The sequence below is a fragment of the Sphaeroforma arctica genome (genome assembly GCF_001186125.1).
Source record: "Sphaeroforma arctica JP610 unplaced genomic scaffold supercont1.29, whole genome shotgun sequence".
In the NCBI taxonomy this organism is placed as follows: domain Eukaryota; class Ichthyosporea; order Ichthyophonida; genus Sphaeroforma; species Sphaeroforma arctica.
This window is the reverse complement of record NW_014040529.1, coordinates 162,379-174,478: the sequence shown is the minus strand read 5'-3', so window position 1 is coordinate 174,478 and position 12,100 is coordinate 162,379. Positions and strand designations below refer to the sequence as shown.

Here is a 12,100-nt window from a genome sequence, read left to right as displayed (position 1 = left end):
CATACCGGGTACCGATGACATAGGCGCTACCCTCGCTGGCTACTTTGAGGCCCTATTCAACTCTACAAACCCGTACGTGGTTCCACCGGATGCCGAACCCTCTCCTGATGTCACTTCCACCATACGCCCCAACGATGTAATGGAGGCAATACTCCGCTATCCCAATAAGGGACCTGGCCCCGACGCTGAAGGCCACAGTGGAGTGCTCTACCGAACACCGGACATTAGGACGCCCCGACGCCAATAGCCCACTGATTTGACTCCTTGCCGAAGCATTCACTGAGCTACTGAAGGCGGGTACCTTCCCTGCAGCCCTCAACTGCCGCCTCCTGACAGCGCACCCAAAGAAAGCCGATGCAGATATCACCTCCCCCGCCGACTTCCGCCTCATCACGCTTACGCAAAAGTCAGACGCGTCTTATGAAAAGTGCTTTCTTAATCTGATTACGAGCCACCCCGGCTCTGCTACCCATGCTACCCGAGCTGGCTTAAAATCACGGTACTCCTGTCATACCCAAGCACTTGCCGCCATGGAATCTGAGACACAGTCAGAAGAGGAGTGGAACGACGTCTGTCTGGACATAACCAAGGCATACGACAAGGTCGCTCTCACACGCCTATGGGTACTTCTGCGTCACGCTGGAATACCCGAAAACTGGATCAACTGCCTCCGCGCGCTGTTTGAGAGGGTCCCTACCCGAGTGACATATCGCGGCACGCTCTCATCTCTATTCCTTGGAACGAATGGCATCCTACAAGGCTCAATCGTGGGCCCCCAGCTCTTTATTATCTACATGGATTCCTTAGCTGTCACGATAGCACAATTTCGGCCCAAGCTCCTCCGCTCTTATTTATTTGTCGATGACACACGGAGCAAAGCCCCTCGATCGGTTTCGCTCCAGCCCTTCTTAGAGGACATTGATGCGTGGGGACGCAAATCTGGCCTCGAACAGGGTGTCATTAAACCCCGAGTACGATCTACCGACTTGCAACACGCGGCGCCAACCCTCCGTATAGATGGTGAGCCTATCACGCCGACGCTTCCAGACGCACCTTGGAACACACGTTACCTCCCCCTGAAACTGGCGCCCACACATGCCGAACCGAAACACTCCAAATACCTGGGGTTCCCACTCTCTCACGGAGTACCAGGAATCAACCTCGCTAGATATATGTAATCCCTGGTTGCAGCATTGTCACTGGGTATCGACTCTTTCCGCGCTTATAGCTTCCATGGCTTCAGCTGGCGACACCCCGCAACCGACTGGTGATGTTCAAAACATTCATCCTATCCACGGCTACATATGGGCTGAACATTATTGCCTGGGCTCCGCCTATATGGAAGGATGCGTTGGACCCCCTATTCGAGCGCTTTAACTCAGCACTCATCCAAGCAGCAGCCATCATCACGGGCACTAAATACCCTCGGTTTCCCAAACATCAAACAAATTTACTTCACTTTTGCGGCCTGCTCCCCGCGCGACCATTCGCGGACTACCTCGGAGGTTACCTGGGAATACAACTCGACTCAATGGCAAGCACAAATCCACTTACCCCTCTGACGCAACCCGCTTGGGCCCACGATAAACTATCACTGCGCTTCCCGTACAGTATCTATGCTCACCTGAAAGCTGTACACAAAACCACGTGCGGGCGTACACCCGACCATGTAGCCCTCCGCCAACGCTGTGACGACATCAGGAAGAACTCAACAAAACGTTGGTCCAACAAGGAGATCGCGGCAATGGCCCGGCGCCAATACTACTACCAACTGGTTATGGGTAAACCGCCAACCTCAAACCGAGACACAGCCAGACACGACAGCTTCAATCGCTGCTTCGAGTCTACACCAATCCGGCTCTGTGCTATGATTGTAACGAATACGTACATGTTCACATTGCTCGACTACCGCACCGACGGCTGTCTCTGCCCTGTCTGCCCCGGTAGCCACAAGTTCACTAACAGCCACTTTACCTGCATGCAACAACTGATTCGACGCATCCTGGTAGGCCCGAAACTGCCGCCCATTGGCCCTGACCTCCTTCAACAATTACAGGAGTGCCATGAATTCCACGGTATCTGGACCCTCCACGAACACCTTTGATCTTTTCTCCAGCATGTTGAAGAACCACCATACCCTCACCCGTCCCTGACACATCAACAAATGCTCCCCATACCTGTTGAAGTACTAATTCCAAATATCGGTTCAAACCAAATCATCGCGCTTGTTGGTTCCGACTATGATACTTCCGATCCAGGCCAGCCAACACATACCGAATTCATCCGTGGTCTGGTGCGGCATTGGCTTACCCCCATCCTCGCTTCTCGACCGGATTATGACGGATAACCTGGTCCTTCTCGGTATTTCGTACTCTGCACTAACTCATTCCGCGGCACTACACGGCGCAGACCCGATACATACCACAGAGGTGTGTACTGTACTTAGTAGGTCAGCAAGCGAATATATGGAACATTCGATAGTAACAGTGTTTTGTCAACACCGGCCCGAATTGACTCAGCACATATCTTCCATTGTGGACTCACTTGGCCCAAGCTTCAAACGGGAATTTACTGACCACTTCTTCCCATCAATCTTTCCTGAACCACTACAGCGACTATGAGAGCCATTCCATATGTTCATACTTTGTATCATACATACTTGCCATTTTTGAAATAAATAGGGGTTTTATTGCTGGCATTTGTTGGGGTCGATGGATTTGATTCGTGGGAAGTATCTATTAACGTTACCTAGTTGATCCTCCGATCAGCCAACCAGATGTGCAAGTCTGATGAAGGCTCAGTCGGTAATTCTTGATAAATGGCAATTTGTTGGTTAAGATAATAACTAAGGACATCAAGATTTGTTTTCTTCTTTTCTTCTAAAGATAGGTTTTTATTAGTCTCTTGGATTCGCCCCAATGAAATATACCATAGTTTCTAGTAGAGCGACAACGAAACACCAAATAAAATCCCTTCGGCGGAAACAGTACTGAGAGGATTATATATCATTCTCTGATGTCACATCGAACGAAACGGCCTTCCACTCTCTGATGTCACATACAACGGATCTGCCTTCCGTTCTTTTACAACGGTCGAATACACATTTCCAGAAGCATTTCATTCATGCTGTTCAGTGAGTCTGTGAGTGAATACAAGCAATATATGGCAGTGAGATTGGGAATGACACCAATTTAACAATCGGAATGATATATGAAAGAATATACAGCATACTATACCTGTACGTCACAAGCTCTTCTTCTTTCCTTGCATACTCAATCGACAAATCTGAGAAGGGTGGAAACATAAATAAAAAAATCAATTATGAGTATAAAGCCATGATTATGAATTGCCATTTTTTGTTGATAGATTCTTTCGACAGACAATGAATAGTACATACCTAGTTACACAAAGCCCGTGTGCCATACAATGCCGGTTCATTAGTGGCACATCGTCCTAATGACAAATAATTCTCAACGGCATGTATCATTTATATATTTCTCCCTTTCTTTAATTTGAAAGGGTGTTGGTTGCACGGTAGGTATTTATAATAATACTATTACTACTCTATCACTCCGTTACTCTGTATCTCTCACCGTAGGTATGACAATAGAAACATTTGTGAGAGAGGCAGTGTTACTGGTCGCAGTCGAGAGTCGCAGGCATGGTAGTCGCAGTCAAGAGTCGTAGGCATAGTGGTCGCAAGACCCGGTCGCAGGTATAGGGATAATATTTTTTATATTATCTGGTCGCAGTCGAGAGTCGCAGGCATAGTGGTCGCAGTCGAGAGTCGCAGGCATAGCGGTCGCAGTCGAGAGTCGCAGGCATAGTGGTCGCAGTCGAGAGTCGCAGTCATAGTGGTCACAGTCTTAACAAATATCTACTTTTTGTTCTAAATATGCATAGCCTTCTGAATGCAACAGCAGGCTTATTACTAAGCTCATTACGTTATGGGGGTACGGGATAGAAGTTGAACGTAAACGCATATTTATTCAATTTTAAAACGTTATATCGGTTATATGGTGATCAGAAATGCCTACCTGTTCTTTTTATAGGACTGGATCCTATGGTAAAATCGGTACACATTTAAATCTTTAGACCCGTAAAGTGCACATATAAGCGTACAAGGGACCGGATTTGGAATAAAAGTTGATCGTAAACGTATATTTATTCGATTTACAATAGTGTTAACGGAAAACGGTTTGAGGTTAGGAAGGCTATGTTCGATGTATTTTTTAAAAAGTTTAAAAATAGTACTCTGTTGAGTTACAGTAGTACTCACTGTATACTCTCTCTCTCTGTTACAGTATCGTATTTATTTTAGTATGTCGTAGAGAGAGAGAGTAGAGACTCGAGAGTCGAGAGTCGAGAGTCGAGACTGTGAGTGAGTAATGGATATAAATAAAAAATAATATGTTAATTCGAATCTTGCTATGCGGGGTTGGGACTTTAAAAGGACTTGGCCAAACTTGGGACTTCTCTGGTGGTGGACTCTGGCGGGGACACTGGGCGAGTTGAGAGTTGAGTCTGGGACTCTGGGTATATACTTCTTCGTTTACCTGAGCAAACCCAAATGATAATACTGTCTATACTATGCACGCGATAGATAAGTGCATTCAAGTTCAATCGATAATTGTGAAGTGAAGTCGCTCTGTGCTGTGTTAACTATGAGCGGTATCGATCGGGAGAACACTAAGGTGGTCTCGACAATGTCCTTAACGAGCAAAGTCGATTGTAACGGCAAGATTGACCTACCAACGGATGGATCTGCTGTCTTTAGTTCAATACAGGTGTATAAGGTATGTCTACATAAGTCCTATTATTTCTGGTACATCTGCATGTATACCTTTTTAACATAATCGTGTCTATATATTCCATTTTGACGCTGACCAGTGTCGGTTATAGGCCCAGAGTAAGTCTATTGAGACTAATTTTGTACACTCGTGACTAGAAGTCGTGGTACGTGTTGGCTACGTTTTATCTATCGCCAACTTTGTGTTTATCCGCATATGTTCTGGAATCAATATGATACCATGAACAATGTATTACTATGATGGCACATCTCGCACCGGCAAGTACGTGAGAGGCTGTGCTTACGAACTAGCTGGCGTAAACGTGCATTGAAAGATTTTATGTAAAGAATCGATAGGTGCTATATGATTACTACGAACAGTATATTACTATGGTAGCCCGTTTCATTCCGGCGAGTATCTGAGAGACCATGTGTACGAACTAGCTAATACATACGTGATTGATACATTTATGCAGACACGTACTTCGTACTGCAGATTGTGCTTCGCACCGCAGATATGTACGTCACTATGACCACTTTGTTTGTGTGCGTGTGCGTGTATGAATTAAATTGTAACCGAATCTCTAAGGTGTAGATTTAAACGCTTAATTGATGTTGTTACATTCATACCAAACGATACATATATAGCTGCAATAGATGTGCTTTGAAAACAATTCTTGACGTGTTCTGTTATGTATATATGTTTACGAGCGTTCTTGTATCTATTCTCAAATTGTCATCACCTATTAGTATGTGTATCAGTATGTATATATACTGACAATTGTATTCACTTTCTATTGGCTGCATTGGGCGGCAATAAGCAAATTATGGAGAACCATTACAATTCAGTTTCACACATAAACCTCTCATACAAACTGTGACGTCTGTGTATGCAGATATGTACAAAAATGCAATTCTATTTTAAAACAATACAGTCCATGATGTTATAAGCTTTCATCTTGAAACTTCAACAAAAATAATAATATCAACAAAAAAAAGTAGTACATGTATACAGACATCTAATTCGATTTTTATGCATATATCCAAACACATATGGGTATGTATGAGCACAGATATATATGTTTGGCATTAACATGTATATATATATATCTATATATCTATAACGATATATATATATATCTATATATATATATAGATATAGATATATATATATCTATATCTATATATAAATATATATATATAAATTATAAATATATATATACATAAATTATATATATATATATATATACATAAATTATATATATATATGTATAGGTATATATATATATATATGAGTGTGTGTGTGTGCAATTATATATAACCTTGCAAATTTTGACACATACATACATACATACATACGTACATACATATTACCTACACACTTATACACATACATACACACACACACACATATATATATATATATAAATAAACACATACACACACACATATATATATATATATATAAATACATACACACGCACACACACACACACACACCACATAAATACACACACATACTCATGTACTCATGTACACATATACATATACACACATATATATATATACGCATGCACACATATACACACACATATATACACATATACACATGTACACATATACATATACATATACACATGCAAATACATATACACATACATACACATATACACATATATAGACACTTACACATACACATATACGCATACTTATACTCATACTCATACTTATACACATACACATTTATTTATACACATACACATATATACACACATACACACACATACATACATATATATATATGTGTGTGTGTATGTATGTATACATACATAGATACATACACACACATATATATATATATATACTTATATCTATCTATATACAAACATATTTTTATCCAAACATACATACTTACAAACATGCATACATATACATACGTACATACAAACACACACGCACACACATATATATATATCTATATATATAAATATTTTTATATGTATATGTATATACACACATACATACATATATATGTATATAAACTATATATATATTATTTGTGTATGGATTTATGGATGTATGTATGTATGTCGTTCATGTACCCATAAATATGGACATTTTATTTCGCTTTATTTCGTCTATCTATGGATTATCATTATTTTTATTTATAGCTATATACTGTTGCGTCTTGTTCGATCCTTGCCTTTAAGTGAAGGAGCCATCTTGTTGATTTCGTTATCATTAAGCTACAATGCCGCCGTTATTTTACGAGTTTTTCACGCAGCAACGTGAACACTTGTAAAAACTTTTATTCTGCTGATCGCTAATGCAGCAAGAAGTGAACTCCATCACGGACAACGTGTGCAACAGCAGTTCAGGAGGTAGTGCGAACGCAGTATCTCAAAGGGATTTGGAGCTAGCCTATGCAGAGAAGTCCGAAGCGTTACGTCAAAGGGCCACCCGATATTCCTTTCTACTGGCTTTGCTGGTATATCCATTGGCCTTTGGCATAGCAGCACTTTTCTTCTGGGTGTCATACGGGACGGAAAAAAATGTGAATATACTCGTAGTGACTGGTGGCAGCAAGCAATTCGACTACATCCTCATCTGTCATATACCCACCATCATTTTTATCCTTTGCCTGTTTGCCTTCGTACTTGTATACTGGAATGAACCCGAGATCCGCAGCCGCGATCACGATTTCTTTCTCCACCTCCTTGGCATAGGGTTACTTCAAGAAGTGGTGACAGTATTGACGGCTGCATTGTCACTCCAGATGATGCCCCTGAAAGCGATCGACTTTAGTACTGGAACCGTGAACTCAGATTGGGAGACCGCTATTTTCTGGTCGTTCTTGTGTCTGTCGTTTTGTTTTAATATGATTCTTATACCAAATTTGGCACGCATGAGTAATATCAAGTATTTATTCTGCGAACAACGTATTAGCGTTCCATACTGGGTGCTACCTATTGCATATGTGGTTGTGTGGTTTTGCACACACTTTGTGAGTTTGATGTACTGCGAGTATAATGGAAACCACATTTGCAGTGAATTCGAATTTTACTCTGGGGTGATCGCTCTTCTGGCTATTCATAACATACATTATTATTACTGTGCCTGGAAGGGTCGGGAAGCGCGTCATTGCTTCATAGACTACATTAGCAACCTCAGGGCTTATACTATAGTTTCTCTCTCCGCTTGGGCAATAATTGTATACGTAATAACCCAGGAAGACAGAGCGGCCAATTGGTATCTGTATTTTTACCAACCGTGGTTCATGTTGGTGACCCTTTCGATGGAGAGTTTCGCGATGATTGTCGTAAGGGTTTTAAGTCGCAAATGGAGTTCTGGGAACGCACTGGTAGACATAGACATGGTAGGCGAGCACTATCGAGAAGCCGAAAACCGGAACAAGGGCGTCAAAGAACTGCTCGAGAACAAGAACACGGTATGGTCGACTGGTAAAAAAAATACTCATACAAAACCAGCACACATTTTCAAAGTACCTTTAAATTTATCCGCAAGTGTGATTAAGTTCAGCTAAAATGATTAATACTACCACTCTTCATTGAATTTTGTTCACCTACTAAATCGTTTCTAACTTGACATGCAGCGGAGAATCGTACAGGATGTAGCTCGTCGACTGCGATGTGAAGAGCATGTCGACTTTCTGATCGCAGTGTATGCCTGCAACAAGACTGCTCCATTATCGATCAGTATGGTATTTTCGATAGCTGCACAATTCATTGAGGTATCCAGCCCTCTGCAAATTAATATAGACCAAAGTTGTCGCCAGAAAATATTGGACTTGATTAACAATGAGGGAACATATTATGCAACCACCGAACCCCTATTTCGCGACGCCGTAGCTCACGTGACAAAACTCATAGTTGACAATTGTATGCCTGAGGTGTACACCAGTCTCGAGTACAAGAAATGGGCCATAATCGAGAAAAGGAATATGCTGGATCGTTTCTAAGGAGGGGAGGGTTCCGACCCATTTTAACATTTATGAACAATTCGGGTGCTTCATCAGACCCCTGACAATTCGTTTGCCAGATATTGTTGACCAACGGAAAGCAATTGAATTCCCAGGTCGGCATTGTATGTAAAACACTGCTGCTCACAGAAAGAAGGGCAAAGCACAATATTAGGATGCCTCAAGATACAGCATTCACATAACGCGACGATACCAGCGAAGTGATGAGACTATTAACAGCCAACCGTCTGTCATACATACAATAGGGCCGACCAGGCTTCCGACTGCGATAGACGTTGTTCGTTCGCGAGAGAAGAACGCTAATTCGCACATGCAAATCGACACATATTAGTAGACCGTACGTGAAGCACGAGGGTTCGTCTTCAATTGTTGCGGTACAAGATACTGTTTAAATACTTGAACCACGGAGTACCAGTTATGATATATATTAAAAGCATTTCTATTCGCAGGGTTAGCATGCGCTAGGTTGTTGTGCCAATTCAGGCGTACTGCGCCACTTTACTTGAATAAAATAAACACGGAGAGATTCACAGCTAGGAAGATGAACGTACTGCAAATGAGTGCAACCAGTAGTCAAAGGTAGCATTTTGTAGCAAGACACCAGGTTATTGTCGTCAATGTTTCAAATCCATGTTTATACTAAAAGCCAATCTTCCGGGTACATTGAAAATTTCAAATCCACCTAATCTAGCAAGCGATTCCAGATGATCGGGTTGTATATGTTACAGTCCACATCTCACATTGAGGGGAGTAATCACACTTTTCGTGGATTTTCATTTTCGATTACCCCAGAGCCCAGTACCTCTCGTGCAATTGCCTTCATGATGGAACTTTTAAAAAAAAGGCCTTCTCACGTGTCTCCTGCATCAATCATTTCATAGCCTCCTGAATCATACAAGAAGGCTATGTTTATTTTTATTATTATTGAAGTCTGCATACAGAGAGTTACGACATGCATTTATTCATCATAAGGAAGAACATTGACAACTTTTCCATTTACCAGAAGAGTGCGGGGGGCTGGGGAGTGTGAGACTCAGACCGGGCACTGGGCCAGTGGGCGCTGTACGAACATGTACCGACGTTGTGATCCAAAGTCGCATACCTCCTGTACACCATCGGCGGTGAGCCGATGACTGGGACATGCATTGTCTCATGCCTGGTGCACTCACAGCTGATGGCTGCTTCAGTGTCACAGTCTTGTGAAATGCGAAGTATACATATCACATATCACCCGTGCCGACTGACATTCCTGCGAGTCGCAGGAATTCAATACAAAACGACCCAAAAAAACAATGAAATTATTAGTACTAAAATTAGGTACTGTATGAGACCCTCTCAATCAATCCTGCGATTCGCAGGATTCTCAATTCCCAATTTTTCACACATCTGCTCCTACCTAAAATTCAGAATTTTTAAAATTTCGGCTGACATGATATCGGGTTGAGTAAATTTTAAATAGGACCATACCTACAAAATTTGGGGCAGAAAACTTGTGTTTGGATCCGATTTATCAAATCATGGCGATTGTGATTTCTTGAAACGTTGAAATTGTAGATATTTATTTTAATAAAAATGTATAAATCGACATTTATTTTAAGAAAATAATATTATAAATGATATTATGACTATTTATTGTATTTACACAATACTTTTTTTTTAAATGGTACATTATGCAGGCACACATAGGCACACTCGAACTCGCACACACATAAGCACACTCAAACTCGCACACATATAGGCACACTCAAACTCGCACACACATAGGCACCCTCAAACTCGCACACACATAGGCACACTCAAACTAGCACACACATAGGCACACTCAAACTCGCACACACATAGACTACCGGTAATGTCGGAGCTTCCTAAATGGGTTACTTGTAAGCAGGAGTGTAGGCCTTGCCTCGTAACTGTAATTCCTAAATCGGAGACATGCTTATGCACTATGTGCAAACAAAAGTGGCACAGTGTGTGTAACCCAATCTGTGGAAAGGAGGACGACATAGTTGAGCATCGGGGAAAAACCACTTACGCAATCACAGGGGGCTGTTGTTTTGCTAAGCGACCTGATGAATTTTGTGAAGGCTGTGTATGCCCCCCTGATGAGCGACGTCTTTTGTTTGAAACTCAGCTACAATCTTAATTATGAATGGTTCAGGATTGTAATAGCCGGGCCTCCACATTAGACTCTGTTATAAACGTACTCTTAAGCAGTACGTAAATTATAAACGTACTCTTAATAGTACGAGGAACTAAAGTCTCCTAAATGGTTTTTAATAGTTTTATTAATTAATACCTTTTCCATTTTACATATCGGATATTTGGACGAGGCCATTATAAGGCCGTAAAATACCAAACATAAGAGTTGGTCTAGTTCTATTAATAGAACTATATTTATTTTCTAACTTTATATATATCTGAATACTTCGGTAGCGAGATGGCTCAACCGAATATAGGTTTCTAGGGACTATTAACGTTACCTAGTTGATCCTCCGATCAACCAAGCAGATGTGCCAGTCTGATGAAGGCTAAGTCGGTAATTCTTGATAAGTGGCAAGTTGTTGGTTAAGATAATAACTAAGGACATCAAGAGCATTTTTTTTACTTCTTTTCTTCTAAAGATAGGATTTTATGAGTGTCTCGGATTCGCCCCAATGAAATTTACCATAGTTTCTAATAGAGCGACATCGAAACACTAATTAAAATCCCTTCGGCGGAAACAGTACTGAGAGGATTATATATAGGTAATGTCTCAGCCTCACAATCCCTCAGAGTATTGCTGTTTTCATGAGGCATACCTAACTTTACTAAAAGTCTCATTTCGTTTATTTACTTTGATATTTTTACGATACTTAGAATTTACCTACGCGTTTATTTACTCTAAAGCGTTGATATCGCCTTAATAGACCGGATCTTACACGATCAGATCAGAAAGAAGCCGCAAGAAAAAAAATATTTTTAAAATAATAGTCATCGCAATACTAGAACGCGATTTGTCAACGTCGTTGTCATCGATACTTGTATAGTGGCTATAAGAATCTTCATCCGATCGGTCAGCACTAGATTTAGCCTTGTACGGGGATTGTTATTTCTCGATCTTACCAGTAAAGGCTCTAGAATGAAAGTTTGAGAAGCAAGTGTGAACGCTACGAGGTATTGTCTTTGTACAAAACCGTATTGTGACAGCGAATACACTTTTGCATTGTTTAGTTCTCACATCTGGACATCTGGCATGATTTATATTTTCTTATGTGTTGAGTACCATGGTTCCATTTGAGTGCGATATATATATATATATATATATATATATA

The 12,100-nt window shown here is 41.2% G+C and overlaps 1 protein-coding gene across 1 annotated transcript; it reads left to right on the top strand.

Moving 5' to 3' along the window:
* Nucleotides 1-4,664: 4,664 nt before the first annotated feature.
* On the top strand, nucleotides 4,665-10,114 carry SARC_00848 (hypothetical protein; the record flags this gene model as incomplete). Its single annotated transcript, XM_014305465.1, has 3 exons — nucleotides 4,665-4,796; nucleotides 7,122-8,237; nucleotides 8,403-10,114. The coding sequence occupies 3 exons, from the start codon at nucleotides 4,665-4,667 to the stop codon at nucleotides 8,766-8,768; spliced, it is 1,614 nt and encodes a 537-aa protein (XP_014160940.1). The 3' UTR covers nucleotides 8,769-10,114.
* Nucleotides 10,115-12,100: the final 1,986 nt, after the last annotated feature.